This window comes from Neoarthrinium moseri (genome assembly GCF_022829205.1).
Source record: "Neoarthrinium moseri strain CBS 164.80 chromosome Unknown scaffold33_Wmoseri_CBS_16480, whole genome shotgun sequence".
Classification (NCBI taxonomy): Eukaryota; Fungi; Ascomycota; class Sordariomycetes; order Amphisphaeriales; family Apiosporaceae; genus Neoarthrinium; species Neoarthrinium moseri.
Window position 1 is genome coordinate 276,455 of NW_026055147.1, and position 20,045 is coordinate 296,499.

General features: G+C 53.9%; 4 protein-coding genes across 4 annotated transcripts; 3 read left to right on the top strand and 1 right to left on the bottom strand.

Annotated features, from left to right (window-relative positions):
- Positions 1 to 551: 551 nt before the first annotated feature.
- Positions 552 to 2,045, top strand: JN550_008145 (uncharacterized protein; the record flags this gene model as incomplete). The annotated part of the gene is made up of 1 exon (XM_049320074.1): positions 552 to 2,045. The coding sequence occupies one exon, from the start codon at positions 552 to 554 to the stop codon at positions 2,043 to 2,045; it is 1,494 nt and encodes a 497-aa protein (XP_049169932.1).
- Positions 2,046 to 4,931: 2,886 nt separating this feature from the next.
- JN550_008146 (uncharacterized protein) lies at positions 4,932 to 5,506 on the bottom strand (the record flags this gene model as incomplete). Its single annotated transcript, XM_049320075.1, has 3 exons — positions 4,932 to 5,277; positions 5,329 to 5,379; positions 5,433 to 5,506. 3 exons carry the CDS (start codon positions 5,504 to 5,506, stop codon positions 4,932 to 4,934), a joined length of 471 nt encoding a protein of 156 aa, XP_049169933.1.
- Positions 5,507 to 6,025: 519 nt separating this feature from the next.
- JN550_008147 (uncharacterized protein) lies at positions 6,026 to 7,438 on the top strand (the record flags this gene model as incomplete). The annotated part of the gene is made up of 1 exon (XM_049320076.1): positions 6,026 to 7,438. One exon carries the CDS (start codon positions 6,026 to 6,028, stop codon positions 7,436 to 7,438), a length of 1,413 nt encoding a protein of 470 aa, XP_049169934.1.
- Positions 7,439 to 9,773: 2,335 nt separating this feature from the next.
- Positions 9,774 to 11,406, top strand: JN550_008148 (uncharacterized protein; the record flags this gene model as incomplete). Its single annotated transcript, XM_049320078.1, has 3 exons — positions 9,774 to 10,146; positions 10,208 to 10,510; positions 10,565 to 11,406. The coding sequence occupies 3 exons, from the start codon at positions 9,774 to 9,776 to the stop codon at positions 11,404 to 11,406; spliced, it is 1,518 nt and encodes a 505-aa protein (XP_049169935.1).
- Positions 11,407 to 20,045: the final 8,639 nt, after the last annotated feature.

A 20,045-nucleotide genomic window follows, 5' to 3' on the forward strand; every position in this document is an offset into this window, starting at 1 on the left:
GGCTATGGGGAGAGGAAGGGGGACAAAGTGCTGCAGTGTCGCCGAGGGGGAGAGGAGGTTCGAGGACGTCAACGTCGCATCCTACTTGGTGAAGAGGGTGTTTGGCTGGTCCTCGTCTGGTCGATTGTCTGCTCTCAGCCTCGAGCTCCAGGAAGCTGTTGGTGGTGGCTGCGGCCTGTGGTAGCCTGTAGCCTGGTGCTTTGGGTGCTAACTGTAGTAGGACCATCCAATAGCGGGGGCGGGGATCTGGGAAGGGTCCTGGGCCTGGGCAAAGCACACAGCTGCCAGCAGCCGTCGTCCCATCTCGTGGTCTTGGGGATCAAGTTGTGTATCTCATCTCATACGCCGGTCCATCCCGTAGGTTACCTTCGTGAACCCCAAGGTGGCCGAGGTGTACCGCTCTCTTGTTTGACTAACGGACATTCCGTTTCGTCCGGAAGTTGACCACGTCAGAATCATCCCTATCGAGGGCCAAAGCACAACACCAGCTCTTTCAGGGGTTCCCGCTTAACAGAGACTCGAGAAAGCCTATCCCGTATACGCATATCCCTATGCGGCCAGGTCTCACTCACCGAGTGACCAAGGCCCTATACTACATCTCCATCATCGTGATAGTATTATGTGTGATCAGACTCTATCGTGGAGCCACCGGGCCTATCGCTGATACTATCCACCCAAGATATGGAGGCTGCCGGATCACGGCAAAGGGCCGCAGCGGCACCCTGCTCCTCAAAGGCACCGTCCTTACTTCTCAGGGTGCCTTGGATGACACTAGTGTTCTCATAAGTTCTGGAACCATCGCCGCCGTAGGTTCCAAGCTTGATGCCACCGGTGCAACCGTACTTGATTGCGCCGGTTCCGTTATATCCCCTGGCTTCATCAACACGCACGAGCACATCTCTTATTCCACCGTCGCCCCGTTTCAGGACTTCGGCGAGAAGGTCAGACATCGCCATGACTGGCGAGTAGGTGCCCGTAACAACACGTTGCGTGAGCCTTTGGTGAACGTCAACACCGAGGATGCGATCACATGGGGAGAGCTACGCCATATCTTCTCGGGCACCACCTCCATCGTGGGCGGCGCCATGGTTGCTGGACTTGCCCGGAATCTCGATTTTGCCCTTGGCATGGAGGCTGATCTTGGGTTGCCACCTGATGTCTACGATGTCTTTCCGCTCGATGATCCCCTGGGAATCCTGAGAGACGCGGATTGTGACTACGGTGCTGGCGCCATAGATCTAGATCGGGCAAGCAAATATAAAAAATACTTGATCCATGTTGGCGAGGGGCTTGGTGAGGAGGCTGCCAACGAGTTTCGATGTTTATCGAACAGCGCATACGATGTCCTACCTCTACCTGGCGGTGGAGGGCTCAGCACCGACATCATTGCACCCAATGTCGCCCTGATCCACGCACTAGGCTTGACACAAAGCGACTTCGATCTGGTGGCTAAACGGGGCGCTCATGTTGTTTGGTCACCCCGCAGCAATGTGTTCCTCTATGGCAAGACTTTGGATGTCAACTATCTCCTCGATGCTGGCATCAACGTAGCGCTTGGCACCGATTGGCTTCCGTCCGGTTCCGCTACCATGTCTAGAGAAGCCTACTGTGCACTTACAGCGACACAGAAGGTCTTCGGCTACACCCTTGGTTCAAAAACCGTATGGGAGATGATGACCATCAACGCTGCCAAAGCTGCGGGTTTTGAGGAACATCTTGGATCAATCGAGGTCGGCAAGCTCGCGGATATCGTTGTATTCAGGGGCAGAGGCACAGGGGATGCTTTTGCACAGGCTGCGTATGCCGCCGAGGAAGATATCGAGCTTGTACTTCGAGGTGGCAAGGTATTGGTCGCAAAGCCAGATCTTGACGCCTTGTTCACAGATGCTTGTGAGGCCGTCCAGTTCGGCCACGTTGAGAAGATGATATGCGTGGCTGGTGAGCTCGGCTCCAGCTTTGCACACTTCGAGAAGTCACTTGGAGGAGTCTACTCGGCAATTCTACCAGGCGTTCCGCCAGATGAGCCATCATGTGAACCAAGTTGAGGCGGCAGCTTTTTTGTTCTTGGTTCAAGAGTGGTTACGATGAGATCCAAATCAATATACAATCCCCTTGTCATCGAGAGACGTAGGATCGCTAGATCTTTGCTCTAGTGACACTCCCAATGAATTTTCTTAACGTTGTATTACGCATAGCGGCTATGGAAATAGTGCAATCCCATGTCTACGAGCCCATAGGTATCTACATTTCTAAACCTGATCATCTCGTCCAGCGCGTTGATAATCAAGCCGCATCACTTGGAGAGCCCTTCCATGTGCTTGGGTGTAAAGTGTACTACACAACTGGTTTAACATCATGTGATATCGGCGCGTGCTTCAACTCATCACCCCCCAACTCTGAATCTAGTAGGCCTGGGAAAACATAACTATTCGTTGGGCTCGAAGACCAGGTACAAGCAAGCCCCCAGACAAGAGTATAAGCTAGTCCAGACACACGGAAAGTGCCATCACGATCCAGAGTGTCTTGCGCTAGACTACGTGATCGATACTCGAGGTACAAGGACCTTGTTTTTCGTGACGAGGATGCAAAAACAGAAGCTACAACCGGTACCCAAGGGTCTAAAGCATCTGACAGCTCGAACCAGGCCATGCATACCGGTAGTGTTCCGAAGCTAGAACACCAGATAGAGCACCACTCAGTCCGAGTCATGAAACATTGGCGCAGCTTAGGACGACGGCATCTGAGGTCCCCAAAGCAACTATCACCAGCATCGACGACGGTAGTCCCTGGAGCGGATCTGATACCCGCCCAGCGCCGCGTACTGATCCGCCCGCTCAGCGCACATTGGCCCGATCCGCATATCTCCGCCCACAGGCGGTCGATAGCGCTTAGATGCGCCTCGCTTACTCTAGCCCCAACGTTATTCCACCACCTCTTGACTTTCCAGTGTTTTGCTAGTTGAACGTTTTCTCTTCTTCCACACCCCTCCACCCTTCCAAATCGCCGACCATGTGCAAAAGCATAATCCAGACATCTGAAACGGCGGAGCGCTGAAGTTGCTCTGCCGCGCGGGGCCGCCGCTATATCGTAATGTGGGATTTGGGTTAGTGGGCGCAGTGCCGAGTTGCAATAGAGCCACCCGAACCGAGACATCATCACCGCCAGGGGAAGCTTGCGGGTGGCTCTCAGCACTCCGGGGCCGAGGTGGGCCGCCGGTCGCAGTGTTCCGAGACCTGAAGTCGGGCTATTCTACTCATGGCTCCTTCAGTAGGGCGTTTGACAGAGGCAGCCTCCTTCGGCGTGGCTTTTGATTGTACTCCAGGCTGCCTATCCCAGGTACAGATACAGACACAGAGGCAACGGTCGACTATCAAGGCTCCATGACGCCCAAAAGTTTCCATACAATGGGCAAACCCGCACTTGGATGATCGCATCCGCAGCTGCAGGCGGCTGATCACAGGGCTTCACGTATAATCCGTACAGTCATGTTTCAAAATAGTAATCATACGGCTATTGACTATTGTTCGGCGATCAACCACCGAATGATAGCATGGAGACGCGTGCGCGCGTGATCTGCCGCCAACCTCACCACGTGCCAGTCTGTTATAACTGTTGCCCGTAGTGGTGGCATTACTATAGCGGTCCTGTTTTGGAGATGTAGATGGGGACAAGCACCACACGCAACTATCTGGCATTGGCTTCAGAGAGATATTTCCGTTCCGGCTGATATCCGATAGCCTTGGTGATTCGCTCAAGCACATGACGGAAACCCAGTGGTCCTCTCCAACGATAGTCTCTCATATACTTCAGAAGCGGTCCATTGCTGGCTGGCCCAGTTGAAGCAGAAGACGCGGAAGAAGCCGGTGGAAGCTGTCTCAGATGGGAATTTCCATGGGAGACCGAGCCTGCAGCAGGTGAAGACCGAATCCAGAGGCTGCATCGGGCTGCCTAGCTACACATTCTCCCGACTCAGCCACGTCAACCGTTCTGCAGACAAGGGCAGTGACAGCACATTCTGGATGTTCTAGACCTCAGGAACGAAAGTCTATTTCTCCAGTCTTGGTGGCTTAGTGATAGAAAGATGGGGTTTAGTGCATAAATGAGACTAGCTCTAAGCTTATCTCTGTACACTCCCATGGTCAGCAATCTAGGCCCCAGCCGTGTATGCGGAGCAGTCCCCGAGGCCCAACGAAGATCTCCGTATTGTCACATACTTGCAAGAAGCAGCTTATGGCCTACTTGATGCTGAATTGGAATGTACTTTAGGGCGGAGACGGAGCACCGCCTTGATCGCGGGGACTGTCAAATTGTATGGGTTGACTGGGTCTCCAGACTGGCGATGGCTCTAGCCAGGTCGAAGATCAACTTAGTTCGCGCCAACTTGATAGTTGCAGAGAGAGCGTGGAGCGCGCTGCCCTCAATGAGAGTGAGGAAGAAGTCCTACCGTCTGGCATGAGGGTTCGATTTGTGGCAAGGCCACCCTGGAGCATTGCTTAAACCAGTACATAGCCCGCACCACATAGTCCAATCTTCCATCTTGTGTGCCATGAGCCAAGCCAAAATTTGTTGGATGCCCAAGGCTTCCATCCCTGAGAAAATCTGGGGCAGCGGGTCCACCATTACGGGCCGGAATGATCCTCCTGCCTCGGCCATCGTCCAGACCAAGACTTGATATCAGGGGGACACGATGGGGGCTAGCATAGGTGCCAAAGGACCCTAGCAGATCTTTGGACGAAACTGGGCTGAGCGTAAGACTAGGTGCTGCCTAGGGCTGAGAAACGCCAGGGCAAGTAGCTCATCAGTAATGCTTCTAATGGAGACCGGTCGGATTGGGGAGCTACTGAGAGCAAAGCGGGTGCGATCCACCGTCCCTCGTGAGCAAGCAGAACCGCTGCAAGCGCAGAGGCAAGTAGGGTCGGTCGCGCTATCATCTAGAGCTTGCTAGTTGTCTTATGCACGGCCAGCTTCTCCAGTCCGCTCCTCAGTTGATTGTTCATCCCATCGCCATTGGGCCTTAGTGTTGCCCGATCGACGAAAACATGGACGAACTCGCCCACGGCCTTGATCCCTTCAACGCCTTTCTCGAATAGACCGACCTCGTAGGTGACGCTAGATTTCCCCAGCTTGTTGACCCGCAGGCCAAGCTCAGCCACTTTGGGAAACGAGATAGCTGAGAAATAGTCACAATGCGTATGCGCCATCAGGGGATGCTGCGCTGATGTCGGTGGCAACAGGCCGCAATGTTCCATGAGGTAAGTGTTGATTACAGAGTCGAATCTTGCTTCCGGTGTCAACACTGCCTGCGTTGGCATCACGAGTCTGACCTACAGGAAATTGTAGACTGAGTTGTTCATGTGGTCATACATGTCATTGTCCGCCCTGCAGAGTATTAGGACCAACAGCACATCTTGGATGCTTGAGCTGATACTCACCACCGTGTCCGATATTCCAAAATATACGGGTAATCTTGTCTTTGCCGTCGTCTCAGTTGCTCGGTTGGCGCCATGTTTGCTGTTTTGATGTCGAGGACGGCGTAATTTGATCTTCCTCGTTCGGTTGGACGGTTATGGAATCAATATATGCCCCAAACTGTCGGGCTGATGACGATAGTAATCGAAACACAATAATCGATGATGTTTATTAAAGGCGAGCGAACCCCCTTTCATATTTGCCGAGGTTCATCATCACGCGCGGGTGCGAAAGATCCCCGCCTCAGCAAGTTGCGTCAAGCTGGGATAGACCAGCCGTGGACAGCTGCCAGGCTGTCTGGCAGAAATTTGCCATTTCTGCCTCAGAATACCGCTTTGAATGGGCAACGGAGTGACAAGTTATCCAAAAATTTGGACGTAGGTCGTCTAAACTGCTGGGCGCAAGCTTGAAGCAAGCGCGTCACTCTTTTTTCTTCCTTCTACGCTCTTTTGTTTGACAGTATTGTGGTCCTCGGGAATCCACTGCCTGCAACGTGGCGGTCACCCACGCGCTGAACAGCTTGCTTGCCAAGGGCAGGCGACTTTTGAGTCCCATGATGGAGGTCTTGACAGACATATCATCCCCGGCACCTGCTGTGGAGCTTCCTATCGTGAAGGAAAAGAAGACTCGGTCCAGGGTTTCAAGAGCTGGCGGAAAACAGAAAGCTCTGCTAGCTGCTCACCTTGGCGATGAGATATGGCCCCGGCCATATTTCGTTGAAAATGGTTTACGACGCGTCGCACCATATCACTACACCTACAACACGTGGTGCAAAGAGCGATGGAGGGGCAGACAGCTTCTCGAGATATTTGATAGTGAGTTCAGGGACAGGCCCGTGGCGTACTATAAGGAAGCCATGGAAAAGGGCATGATCCTCATCAATGGCCAACCAGCGATGCCGGACTATGTGGTCAAAAATGGCGACCTAGTCTCACACAAGACTCATCGTCATGAGCCACCAGTCACAGCTGATGAGGTTGGGATCATTCATGAAGATGAGAAAATGATTGTCATCAACAAGCCGTCTGGGATACCAGTCCATCCGGCAGGCAGGTACAATTTCAATTCCGTGGTCGAGCTCATGAAAGAACAACGAGGCCCTCAATGGATAGCGTATCCATGCAATCGCCTGGATCGGCTGACCAGCGGCATAATGTTCATTGCCAAGGACCCAGTTTCTGCTGAAGAACTGAGAGCCCAGATAGCGCAGCGAAGCGTGAGGAAAGAATACGTGGCGAGAGTCGGTGGGAACTTTCCTGATGGGGAAGTGGTCTGCGACCAGCCTATACTCCAGATCTCGCCCAAGTTGGGGCTCAATCGAGTTCGCGCAGATGGGAAGGAAGCACGGACGGTGTTCAAGAAGCTCGCATATTATCCCCCACAAGCAGAGGCAGAGCAGATACCAGAGCAAGCCGGGCTTGAAGGAGAGCCAGGCAGACCTTGGGCCAATGCGGAAGGATATTCAATCGTCCGTTGCCTGCCAGTCACCGGCAGGACACATCAGATCCGAGTCCATTTACAACATCTGGGGTATCCAATCGAGAATGACCCAATCTACGCCAACCAGCGAGTTTGGGGCATTAACCTAGGACGGAATGATCCCGAGGCAGTCGAGAATACTGATGAGGACATCATCACCCGACTGAATCGCATGGGCAAGGAGGATGTCGCCGATGCGGTAGCGTACTACGACGAAATGGTGGATAAGTACCATCAAAAGAAGGCCGAGAAGATGTCGGGAGAGTTCTGTGAAGTCTGCGATACACCGTTGTACACAGATCCTGGAGACCACGAGCTATCATTATGGCTACATAGTCTTCGCTATGAAGATGCCGGGGGCGCTTGGAGTTACGTGAGCCCACTCCCCAGATGGGCAACTCCCCCCACAGGCTTCAGCGGCCCTACGACAGTTGGAAGCTTAGATTCCTTGGTTGACGCGGTCAAGGATACGAACCCTGAAATATCCTGATAGCCGACCTCAACACGCAACCCAAGTCAAGTCATTGCCCTGGCTCCTGGCGGTAATGAGATAATCGTCACTTTCGGCCACGCGCATAATCGTGCTTCCTGCTAGAGCCAAAGCGGCAAGATACGTGAAATCAATCGTGCAGATAGTCCGGTTCTGTTAACATGGACAAGCGAAACCTAATGCAAGCGCACTGACGATAGCCCTGACGATGGGGTATCGAGATCAGCCCTGGTTAGCTGCCCATTAGCCGATGTCATGAACCGCGCTTACAGAACACTCTTGGGACAATGCGTCTGGTCCACGGGCTCTGGCGTAGGATAGAGTTTTTCTCTGCAGCGGGAAGAAGGCACGAAGAAGGATTATATTCTGCGATGGTCCTTGTTTCATCTTCTCTTGCGAACTCTATCACTCACCAACTACGTTATGACGGCGGCGTTTGCTTCAAGGTCGCCACGTGGGACAGCGACGCACGCGACGGCATGGCGTGTCAATGGCCCAAGTTTGGTGCGAGCGGCACAAGCACCGCTTCATTGCTCAAAAAGTGACAAGTCTCGAGACGGCCCTGGCCATCGACGCCATCTCTTCTGCCCAGTCGTCTTGGTGAGGTAGAGTTTTGCGCTCTGTATTTCGACAAGGGCTCAGCCTGCCTGCATGCCATGCGTTGCGAACGTGCCGCCACCCCAGCCACTGCCTCCGGATCCGAGACGCACGTCGAAAACTTCGGATCAGTGCATCCCCCACCACGGGTCATCAATGCTTTGCATTCCGGGCATGGGTTGGAACTGAGAAGCCCAGGCCAGCAATTCCGCCCGCCAGTACTGGGAACGGCGATGTGGCCGCACCTTGCGCCGTGCAGGTTTGGCTCTTCTTGGAGATACAAGGGACGGTGAGTCCGAGCGACGGAAGGCAAATCCGCACCCAATCGACTTTGCGCCATGTACCTAGAGGCAAACAAGGCAATCCGGACTCCGGTCCAATGGCGACGAGCACATTCGCTTTTACATAGCATGAAGAATTTTGAGGCTGCCAAACGCGTCGACCACCTCAGATAGGCCTACAGCTGGTTCGGCCCTACCTCAGCAGCTCAAGGCTCAAGGCTCAACCAGTGTACGGCGCCACTCGTTCAATGTGCAACTGGTCGGCTGCTTGGCCCATAACCTGGCTGCTAAGCCATGCTCATCAGCATAGATGGAGCATAACTACCATAGTACCTGCTGCAGTAGCATCAGCACCTGCTTGCCCACGGGTGGGTCTGGCAACGTCAACCAGCTTCAGCCAGCTCGGTGGCCCACAATTCCAGGTGTCGTCTTGTTCTTTCGGCCCTTTGCTCACCAACGGGAGGCAGAGGTTGCGGTCTGGATTTGATATCCGCCGCCGGCCATTTCAGCCGTTCTCTACACCGCGGATTTCTGCTAGATTGCCATCGGATTAGACTACGCCCTTGTACGGAGGTACCTGGGCGTCGCGCAAAAAAGCAGCTCGGGACTTTCCAGCTTCCCCCCTCCATCTCGCGCCGGACATCGGGGAGGACGATTGGTGACCTAGAGACCTAGAGGGAGTAGCGCAAACTCTATTTGGCCGATCCGCCCATGAAATGCCGCCAAGCTGCTGACTAGGGTCTCTCGCAAGGGCTGCATGGAATAACTCTGTGCTAATGAGTACCTCGACTTGCAAGCCGCCGGAAGATACCTCCACACATGGACAGCATGGGTTGAGGGCGCCGTGCGGCCAACTACCTACCTTAGGCTCGGTACCAGGATGCCCTCCGTACTGCGGTACTGTCAGACTGCTTGTCCCTCTGGGCTTCTACTGCCTCGAGCTTGATGCGCCGCATGGCGCCGAACAGGACACTAAGACCGCTGGGCGAACTACTTCTCGATACGCCGTGATCGATGCTTGCATGCTGCTGCTGTCAGAGGTCTAGAAGAAACACTAAGTTGGGGAGGGCTCCTCACACCAACTCCTTCACCCCTCCTTCAGTGGCATACCCCCCCCCCCCCCTTCTGGTACAAGCCTGTTGTACTTTCCTTACTTTCGCTAGTTGCCTCCAGGGCTGTCTGCAGCATGTGGTGGGCCCATCGTCGTCGTTGAAGACTTGTGTACAATGGGAGCCCCTGCGTTGAAGCCACACCTTTGCTAGTCTGGTCTGCCGGGATCAGTCGCTGGCATTTGGATAGTTTCATTTATAAACGGCTGCCCATGACGCCAGAAAGACCCCTATCTGTTCTGATCATCTCATTCGACTCTTCCATCGCATCCAGGCATGGCTGATACCGCAACCTCAAAGTCAAGAAGCAGTTCACCAGTCTTCAACAACACCTACACAACCGACACCATGACCAGATCTACCTCAGACTCGTCCAAGTCGTCCAAGCGCAAGGGTGAGTATCCTCACGTTGGGTCGACAGTAAGGCCACCGACATTGACTGGATCGTTCCCAGGCACCAGGAGCGTTTCTACCTTGACCCCCGCCCAGCTGGCTCGCAAGAGAGCGAACGACCGCGAGGCCCAGCGTGCCATCCGGGCACGTACCAAGGAGCACATCGAGAACCTTGAGCGCGAGCTCGAAGAGCTCCGAAGCACGCAGAACCGGGATGAGACCGTACAAGACTTGCTCAGGAAGAACAGAGCCCTCGAGGAGGAACTCCACAGATTACGGGAGAACATGGGAATCGCTGCAGGCGGTCCCCGCGGCTTTTACCCACCTTGTAAGTTCTCTCCAAGGCAGAACTTGGCTCAAAGCGTTCGGTGACTGACCCCATTCCCCAGCCTACCAGAGTCCCACCCCGCGGCACACTGCCCCAGGCCCAGCTTCAGACTACCCCGGCGTAGACATGAACGCCTACGACAGCATGCACAACTCATCTGACGGATGGCCGTCCGTTGTGCCGGGCACCATTCCCTCAACTGTCTCGAGCCCATCCTCGTCGGGAGCCACTGACGACATCGGAAGCACATACTTCCCTACCAGCGCCCCGTCGATATTGGACAGACCGGGCCTCTCGTCAGCCATGAACTCTCCCACAGTCTCATGCATCAGCGGCAAGACGGGGTTCGACGACATCAAGCCAGGTAAGAACACTCCACCGCATTTGCTTGATATTAGAGCTGAGGGTTCTAATAAAGAGGTTAGACATCGGGTGCCCGCAACTCAGCATCCTCTCAGTTCCTCAAGCCTACCAGCAACCTCCGCCATGGAACATGTACCCCATGTACTACCAGGCGTCTCCAACTCTATGAATAACTTCGGAGGCGCAGCATACTGGGAAACACCCGGCCTGATCACGCCGCCATTGGACCACAGCGAAACGTTGCTGGCGGGCTACATCCATGATTGTCGCCGCCTGGTGACTATGGCCGGTGTCAGTCCGCACCCCGAGGTTATCTTCGGACCCGCCTGTCCCAACATTAGGCGCCTTATCGAGACACATTGGAACCTCGCTTCCATTGTACAGCAGACGCCTCTACCGGCATCACCACCACCACATCCATTGGTCGAGCTTGCATCGACCATATTCGACAACGAAAACTTGGCCATGACACTGGAACGCCTTGGGACTTTTGTTCTCTTCCAGCGTATCCTCGCATGGCTGATTCAACCAACACAAGACACTTACAACGCGCTCGGCGACTATTTTATACCTCGCCCAAGTCAGCGCACTACCCCGCATAGTCAATGGGTAGACCTTCTACTTTGGGGACAACTGCGCGACAGTGTTATTCAGCGACAGGAAGTTTACGCAAACGCGGAATTCCGACAGCTGTATGCCACTAGTCTTCGCGTTCTCAATTGGTCTGGCGGACCATCCCAGGCTTTGGTCCCCGACCATTCTTCCGGGTCAATTTATCTGACCAATTCGTTTATCAATCATGTACTCAACATTGGGAACTGGGCGCTGGAGGAGAGATTCTTTCGGCGTTATCCCGAGCTGAGCGGCATGGTGCCTATGGTTAGGCAGGGTTTTTGAGCTCATGGCATGGATTTCTCTGGAGTTTGCTGGGGCACAAGGAAGGTATCGCATTTGTTTGATGGGCAAGGTTTGGGAAGGGCAACGGCCTACGGCATTATACCACAACGGGTTCTATGGAGTTGACAAGGGCATAGCTTTGCGAATGGAGTCATACAGAACATTCTGGAGGATTATTGATACAGCCAACGGTTCAGCATTGCATGACAGCATGCCTCGGAGTTTACTGAAGGATCAACTATAGATTTTTTTTATACTTCCATCTTCTTCTACAACAATTTGAAAGTTCTCTGAACAGTTCAAAACGCACCACTTGAATCTCGCAATCGAAATATTCATCACAATTCAGTCTCCGCGATACTTGGAACAAGACATACGGAATGATCGCTAGATAGCTACATGATGACATTACTCAACTCCCTTAAGCCCACAAATCGCACTCCACTGAGGATTCTCGGCGATGCCTGCCGACGGGAGATGTGAGCATGGTTGTTTCCATCATTGCAGTAGAATCCGGGGTAGTTGGCCCGTTCTCGCCAACACATGATCTGTGCAAGCCATTACCGAAGCTATTCGCACTTGACTCCACAGGGGCCCGGCGCAATAAGACCTGGACTAGAGCTACTGGCACAGGGCTTGGGTTCCTCAAGCCCCCTCACTACGACAGAAGTCAATCTAGAACTCCTAGATAGCAGACTGAATGATCGACTGGGAGAGAGGCCCGTGGAGACATCACTCCGGTGGTGTGTGTACTGGAACGATCTGTAAAGCTGTCGTGGGGCTTGTCCTTCTCGATCCCCCTTCAGTAGAGCTTCTCGACTCAAGCTTAGAGACGCCGGCGCTGATCCCCCTCGTAGAACAGGACGCCGTTTGACACACACTCAGCCTTGGACGGGTCCCTGGCCGGCACGTGCACTGGCGGACTACCTTGGAGCACCAAAACTTAGTTTGAGTGCGCCGCTCGCCCGCGTGTCGAGGCTCCGCTTATCCATGCTGCCATGGCGGGCAGACGATGGGTGCGCCCAGGCCAAACGTCACCACAAAAATACCGCCGGATGCGACCCCTTCCAAGGCGCGATCGCCCAGCTAAGACGGCTCCGTCCTGGATGTAGCCTCCAGGCCTCTCCATTACGAGCATCGTGGTTTGGCACGGCGTGGCGGGAAGAGACAAGACTCGTACTACTGCAACTGCTGCTATTGCTCACGCTATCAACTGGTTATCCCCTGGCGCACACTAACGGACTACTCCAGTACATACAGCACTGTGGTAGTGTGAGTGAGTCTCTGTCGCTCCCCAGCAGCCCAGGGCTCCCAGGGCTGGCCGGTCGAGATTCCGCGGTCCCAATGGTGCGGAATTGTCTCAGATGCGGGACAACCGCGCTCCAAGAGCACAGCAGCTCCCGGGGTTTCAAATGAATCCTCCTTGCGAGCACATACGTGTCTCGCTCTCCCCACTGGCCAATCGAGACAAGTCCTGGGTTCCTGAACCCTTTCCCACCATGTGTGACATTGAGTTCATCTGACGGCACACAAAAGAAAGCGCTGCTGCATGGAAGCCAGACAGACAGCTTCTAGGTCGGCGATCGAGGGCCCTGGTCCACCACTAGTCCTTTTTGCGCCGGCCCTATTAGTCAACTATTCGTCGCTTCAACCTGCAGTGTAGGGCGACCGTACTGCAGTAGCTACACAACTACGCACATACTGTAGGTTAGGTAGCTATCGGTGATCAGTGGTTCCGTTGGTAGCTGGCGCAAATGCTTATATCAACATGGATGTTTCGACTAACGAAAGGGTCTTGCACTGCAAAAGCCCAGGGTGGTGTGCCGTGTTATCCGTCCTCGCCCAGAGGCAATCTAACACGCAAGAGCTACCGGGCCATCAGTTGCGGTGACCATGCAGGTTACGCAATTCGCAATCTTGACTTGAAAAAGTTTTGCTGTGTCCTTCTTCCAATTAAATAGCGCATGCGTCGTGGATGTAGGGCATGGCAGGTTGGCAGGTTGGCAGGTTTGGGTGTGGCATGGCGCGTAGACCTGCAGGCCACTGCATACGGCTCAGATCAACGAGGTATACTCCAGACTGGGTAATTCTTTGAAAACTGTAAATTCCCGGCCGAAAGACGCCTCGGTGGCCCCTGGGACCCCTACGACCCGGCGACATGGGGTCCATGTCTAGTGGCGTAGATCTGAAAATCAGGCGGGACGCTTCAGCTGAGAGGGCACTTTGGGCAGCTTCCAATAATCCAATGAGCTGTTCCCTTGGCTTTGGCGGGCTGTCACTGCAAAAAACGTTGCAACCAGCATGATCGCTCGATTCATCGACGATAAGAAGCGTTCTGAGCTGGTCAAACTTTGGGACAGAGCCTTGACACAAGCAGACAAGTTATGCAAATCCACCGCAGCAGAGTCGCCATCCTTAAAGAGAGTTCAACGGCGTTCTCACTCCTCTCGTCGGCTGTTCTGCGTGGACCTTCCGGAGCTCATGACTATCCGCCAGCGCTCGAGAAGTACCAAGATCCATGTCTCGCACGTGGCAATAGCGCGATACTCAAATCTCTGCCCCTGAGAGGCGAGAAAAGGTCGCATCGCAATTGGATGGGTGCGCGGACTATAATCAACGAACCAGCTACATAGTATCAACGGAGCTCAGGCCGCAAGCCAATTGACCTCATCTAGGGCTCATCGCCAATCGATACAAGGCCGCTCGGGGACGGCGATCGCTAATCAGGCTTTGCCTCTTGCTCGTGTGCAGACACGCCCATGCACTGCGCGTCAACCTGGAGTTGGCGCTACTGGTCTGTCGCATTTCTTCAAACAACGGGGGATACCGTTTCCCCCTTCAAGATACAGTAGTGTCGCGCGAAGCAGCAACTGCTGTCGCGACCTCGAGAATAAGGTTCGAAGTCTGGCGCGGGCTCATGTTTCATCTGACTGCCTTGTCTAGCAAGAAATGGGATCCAGAACGCCGCCACGTAGGCCCAGGCACTATAATCGGATACCTCCCGATCGTTCGGGGACGACCCGACTCCCAGAGGCCGTGCGCCGCAAGATGCTGCCCGCAATGTACGGGGCAGGACCCCGGACCCATCGTGCAAGCGCCGTTCATTTTATCACAACCCATGGCAGCATGGGGGCGTGTCCTCTCTACGGTATTCACCGCCAGACTGCAAGAGGCTTCCAACTGCGTGACGACACCCTCACAGCAGACATCATGGGTCAAAGCAAGCCACAGGCGTTGTTTGGCAGTCTCTGTCGGTGAATGTTTCCAGGGTGTCCTACTACCTACGATCCAGGAGGTTGGGTCATGCACACTAGAATCCAATGCAGACGAAGCGATGGCACCAACACCCTGGGCAGGCGACCACGGGATGCGCAGAATGTTTCTAGAAGACCTGCTCGATTGCTTCAAGGTTCAAGCCGTTGGACAGAAAGGCTTCTACTCTATGCACTACCGTAGTATGTAGTAGGGCAGATCAAGACGCGACTACGACTACAGTACCCTCTCGTGAGCGGATCTTTGCAGGTCATTCACTGTACGTGTGGTCAGTAAAGGGTGTGGAGGGCTGCCAATCCGTAGGTAGTCGCTCCACTATGGAAGCATGATAGGCGAAACAACGGCGACCAAGGAATTGGCTATGCTCCAGTAACGATTCAGTCAGTGGGCTCCAGCAAGAGAAACTTCAAGTCCAGCGTCGCACGGTGAGGAACTACGCGTTACATTGAACAGTGGCCCCGGCAACACGTTGCTAAAAGGACGGAACTGGTATATGGTTATGGTGCCATGATCATCCCCCAAAACTTGGGATGATCTAGATAGGATAGTGAACATGGCTTCCCCAGCCTTGCTCGTACCATTGGCACCCACATGTGACATGCAGATCCGGGCTGCCATTTAGAGATGCTATAACATGCCATGCCAAATATCTGGGGTTGGTTTCAGGTCAGATCTCTCCCGTTCCCGTGATCGAACTCAAACCTTAACGGAAGGCCTGCTCTGAGCAGAAGGTTGGACTTGATCAGTGGTCACGCACCGATGCAGATGCAGCTGTTGACGGGCCAAGTCTTCAAGCCCGGAAAAGAATCCGGAGAACCAGGGGGGTTGGAGCTATTAAGGTTTGCTCTCTTTCTCGAAGCACCGCAAATCTTGTCACAGATACGAGGCTGCGCCGTACGCGCAGGTAAGCAAGGCCTGAGGCTCAACAAGGGTCTCGGTCTATTGATATGACTGCAAAACAATAGTTTCAAGCATTCTTGCATGGGAAAGATGATACACTCGGCCGAGCGAGGTAAGTTGCCATGTGCCGGCCCGCGCGATGCGAGCTGGCTGCCCCATTTGGTTCTACGGGAGAATTGTGGCCTCATGTGCTTATTGTGATGGCAATTGCCTTGCGTCCAGCATCATCATCATGTGTATCGCGCCCGCAACTCCCATCAGCGCCTTCGGCGTGATGTCACCGTCGCGAACTGTAAAAGAGACAGCGCGCCATTCTCCTCCTCGGGCTGCCAAAGGGCGGGATACTCAATTGGCTGTGGGGACATGGAGCATGTCCGCCCCTCGTCTTGCTCGTCCTACTCGTCCTGCTCGTCAATGCAGGGTGGCATGATTGCGAGGGGACCCTCCAACCACAAAGAGGCTGCGCAATGACGCAGCCCAAACCTTATTCTCCCCGACGTTGCGTTTCCGCTTCCTCATCAGGCCATCGAGATTTAACTGGATGCGGGCGGGATTGCTCCCCAGCCCAGCCTGCCGACCACCCCCACCAGCCCGCCGTCATATTTCATACCGTCGGTCGCGAGGCCAGGGAATCTTCCTTGGTCAGAGGCAGATCATTGAAACCTTCTCGCGGCCTTTGCTCATCCCAACTGGGCAACCTGCAGCATTCAGCTGACGCGCGTGTGTAGCTTGCAGCCCTCCTCCTCCTCCGTACCCGGGAGGCAGTAAATAGCCGGCCTAGCTCGGGCCCTTTTGACTTTTTCAAGCCGCTATCGACCACGTGAAGCCCGGGTGTCGGCTTAGCCACGCTTCTCAGTGCATACGTACGCGTGCGCGCCCATTGTCGGTGAGGTCGTGATGGCAAGGTACCGCGGCTAATGCAGCATGCATGCACGCAGCCCGTACACTCGGCTTGCTCACAAGAGGAAGGTGAATAGAGTTCATTCCGCTCTTTTCTAGCGCGGGCGGTGGAATCTTTCTGGAAGACTTCTAGCGCCGCGCTAGAAGTCTTGGATCGACTATACCGGAGTCCCGGAGCCATGCAGAGTCATTACCCGGCAGCGGATTATTTGTTTTTGCCATTCCTCGTACACCCTCTTCCCACGCCTTAGCAGAGCGCTTCTATTACACGTGGTGGCGAGAATATGCCACACTCAGCATGATGGCGCAGATAGCACCCTTTCTGGCAAGCACTTGCGGCCTATCTCGAGATCTGTGCGCCACGTGGATGTGCGTCAAGGTTTCCCAAGTTCCTGCAGCACTTCGACTTGTACCTTTAATTGCCCGGTACTTGTAGGTACTGGACCTTCATACTTTCGCAGCCAAGACGTGCTTACCGCCCCTGATGCATCCCGGAATGTGGGGTCGGTGGGTTAGTAGACGTGCATTGCATACTCGTCCAAGCCTGAATTGGCAATGCATTGTAAGATCGAGGACGCCTCCTCCGAGTTAGTGTTCGCAGCGGTTTCTAGAGCCACGTACTAACTCTACGCAACTCTGCGCAAAGCACCTTTTTCACATGATTGCTTCTATGCAGATCGTTCCGCTACCACAATTGCGCCGTTACTATACTGCAGCAACTGTGATATAGGCCCAAGACGACTATGCCCTTCGTCCATACCATCCCATTCCACATCTCCATTAGGCAATAGCCGGCGGTCCGCGAGACACTCGTACGGACGTCAGGAAGAAAAGCAAAACGAAGACAAAGTAGAGAAACTCAAGAGCCAGAACACTCCCCCCACATTACCCTATACTTTCATCCCAACCACCATCTTAAACTTTCCGGCTTCCTTGCACGGTTTCCACCACAGTAGTGAAGTCGTAACCCGCGCGACGTGCTTCTATGCAAGTGTTTCGGAACTCTATATTAGCGCCCTTTCTTAGTTCCATACGCAGTAGATGAGGAGGCCCATACGGCATACGGGGAAGATTCCTAGCTTTTGTCCCTAAGAACCGGAATGTGACCCAATTGCCGAATGTGCCTGTCCATGTCAAAGCAGTAGAGACTATGCGGCGGTGGATTGCTGGCCCAAGTCTAAGGCTTCCAGAAACTGGCGCCCCCGTACACGATAGATTGACGTATTCTGCGAAGCTTATGTCCCAGGCTCTGGGTCCTCTGAAGCCGCCGTTTCTTTGAGAGTTGCGAAGTGCATGACTGTTGCCCCGGCGTCCAGACGATGTATCGATGAGAGGAGTTAATCGACGGCTCGCTGCTCTCTTCAGGGTGGGCATGATCTCCAGTACTGAAGCTGCGGCGGTCTGATGCCCTTCGAGGAGATCGATCGTATCGGTGTCGGAAGGGCGCCGGGCAGCCTACGGCAGAAGCACGAGCCGCAGGCCAGAAATCGATCCATGTGCCCATCGGCTTCCACGAGGCTCGTACTGCGAAACTCAAAATCGCATTGTTGGGTCATGGAATTCTGAAGATTGCGGCCAGTGCTCAACGTGCATGCAAGAATTTTTCCACCTTCCCGGTCCCTCTCCACTGTATGCAGGCTGCACGATCAATCGTGAAATCTCGAACCCCATCGTCTTACACACATTAGCTCGCCCCTCCAGTCTTCTTGGCCGTGTGCTGTGATGAAGGTGGTGGGTGGTTGGTGGTGGTGGTGGTGTGGGATCAAGATCCTGGCCAAGCCATGTGATAACGTGCAAATTGCAAATTCTGCAGTGCGAGAGCACGTCTCCATGATGACATTGCCACGTGGGGGAATTGAAAGAAGTGGTGTGATTTTTGAGGCTGAGTATCACACAGAGCTACACCACTAGAGCAATAGCGATGGTGCTGAGTGAGCGACAGCATCGATAGGTAACGTACTTCCCCTGATTCCGCCTGGGCGGAGATTTCCCGCGAACTGAGGAAGGCGATCCGCCGCTCCGTGCTTCGGCCTGGCGGAGGAGGAAGCCAGTGAAGGATGATCATGGACCTAGATACCGTAGTTCGTGTATGAGGCACTGTTACAGAGTCATGACCGGTGGAATACCATTTCTCAGAGCCTTCGCATTCATCGATCTGGTTGCAAGGGCCAGGACAGTCGTTTGTGTTGCAACCTGTATCTGCGTCCTCACGTGAGTTGTTTTGCCTTTCAAAATTACATCATGTATGATCAGTACTGAGAGTCTGAGGCTTCATGCTCGGATCCGTGATAGCTAGATCTCTGTGATGGCTGGGTATCCAAAGCAACTACGAGGTATGTATGCAAGAGCCTGAGCTTGTGTAGCTTGATGTGTGGTGTGTGATTATTGACCGTTCCGGACAATGAGCATATCCGCTTCGACTGGTAGTTTCTTCAAAGCAAGATCTACTTTATGTTAGGTGCGTTGTTACGCTGTTTCAGGCCGGCGTCCGACTCGGATCTACGCTGTCGTCCGGAAACCCAATGATAACTTCCAAAGTATTGGACCTTGTTTCCAGAAGCAGCCTAGAAGCGGCTTCTGGTGGACTCTTGCCTTTCACCTTGGCACCAGCTCGCCAGACGACATCCAAAACAAGGCCCAAAGGTTGAACCTCGGAGCGACATTGTGAGACCTGGGGCCATGCTTAAGCGAAGGGTTGACGCACGTCAGGATCTGGAGATACGTTTTGACCCTGGCTGAGGCAGCAAAGCTCTGTGATTCAAAGCACCAAGGCATCTATCTGCATATTGGAAGTATTGCTCGGGAACATGACCAGGTCTCAAGAGTGAGTTAGATACTTCCACACTATCAGCACACCGTATTACGGAAATTAATGCATCCCGAAATAGCAATAGTAAAATATCCCACGAATAGAAGAGCACGCATACCCCTGACTGCCGTTTTCTGGTAAGACTGGACCAGCCCTGGCTCACAGAAGGAAGTTTTCTATGCGTGGCTTGCTTGTTCTTAGATCGTACAGGCAGACAGGCCAAAAAGGGCAAAGGAGCTGCATTCCATTGGCGTCGTGTGTATCCGCCCCGTTGCATGAAATAGTGGATTGAGGACATCATACCCCTGCGCCAGGGAGCAATAACAACTTATAATACGACCAGCATATGTGAAACCATGAGCTTTTTAGTAGGCTACAAGATCAACGGCAGCCAGGCGCATGTCTGAGTATGTGGAATCAACGAGCCGGCAACGTACCGATAGTATCTCAGACTCGTTGGCGCTCATCAAATTGTGGTGGCCTGGCACAACCTACTTTGTCAACCTCGATCGGATGTTTCAGTAGTGAACTTACTTTTCAGCGTCGCCTCAGCTCTGCTTCAACGCTTTCGTGACCAGAGCCGCACAGCCGAAAAGCAAAGCGAACTTGGGGCGGCGGTATTGGTCTGGTTCGGGCCATCTGGGTTGAACTGCTCAACAATAAGCGGCTTGGCCGTACCTCCAAATACTCCACAGACCCCATCAATCTATACCGAACCTAGACCGAATTAGATGCGGCTGAGCGTTTTCTGGGCTTG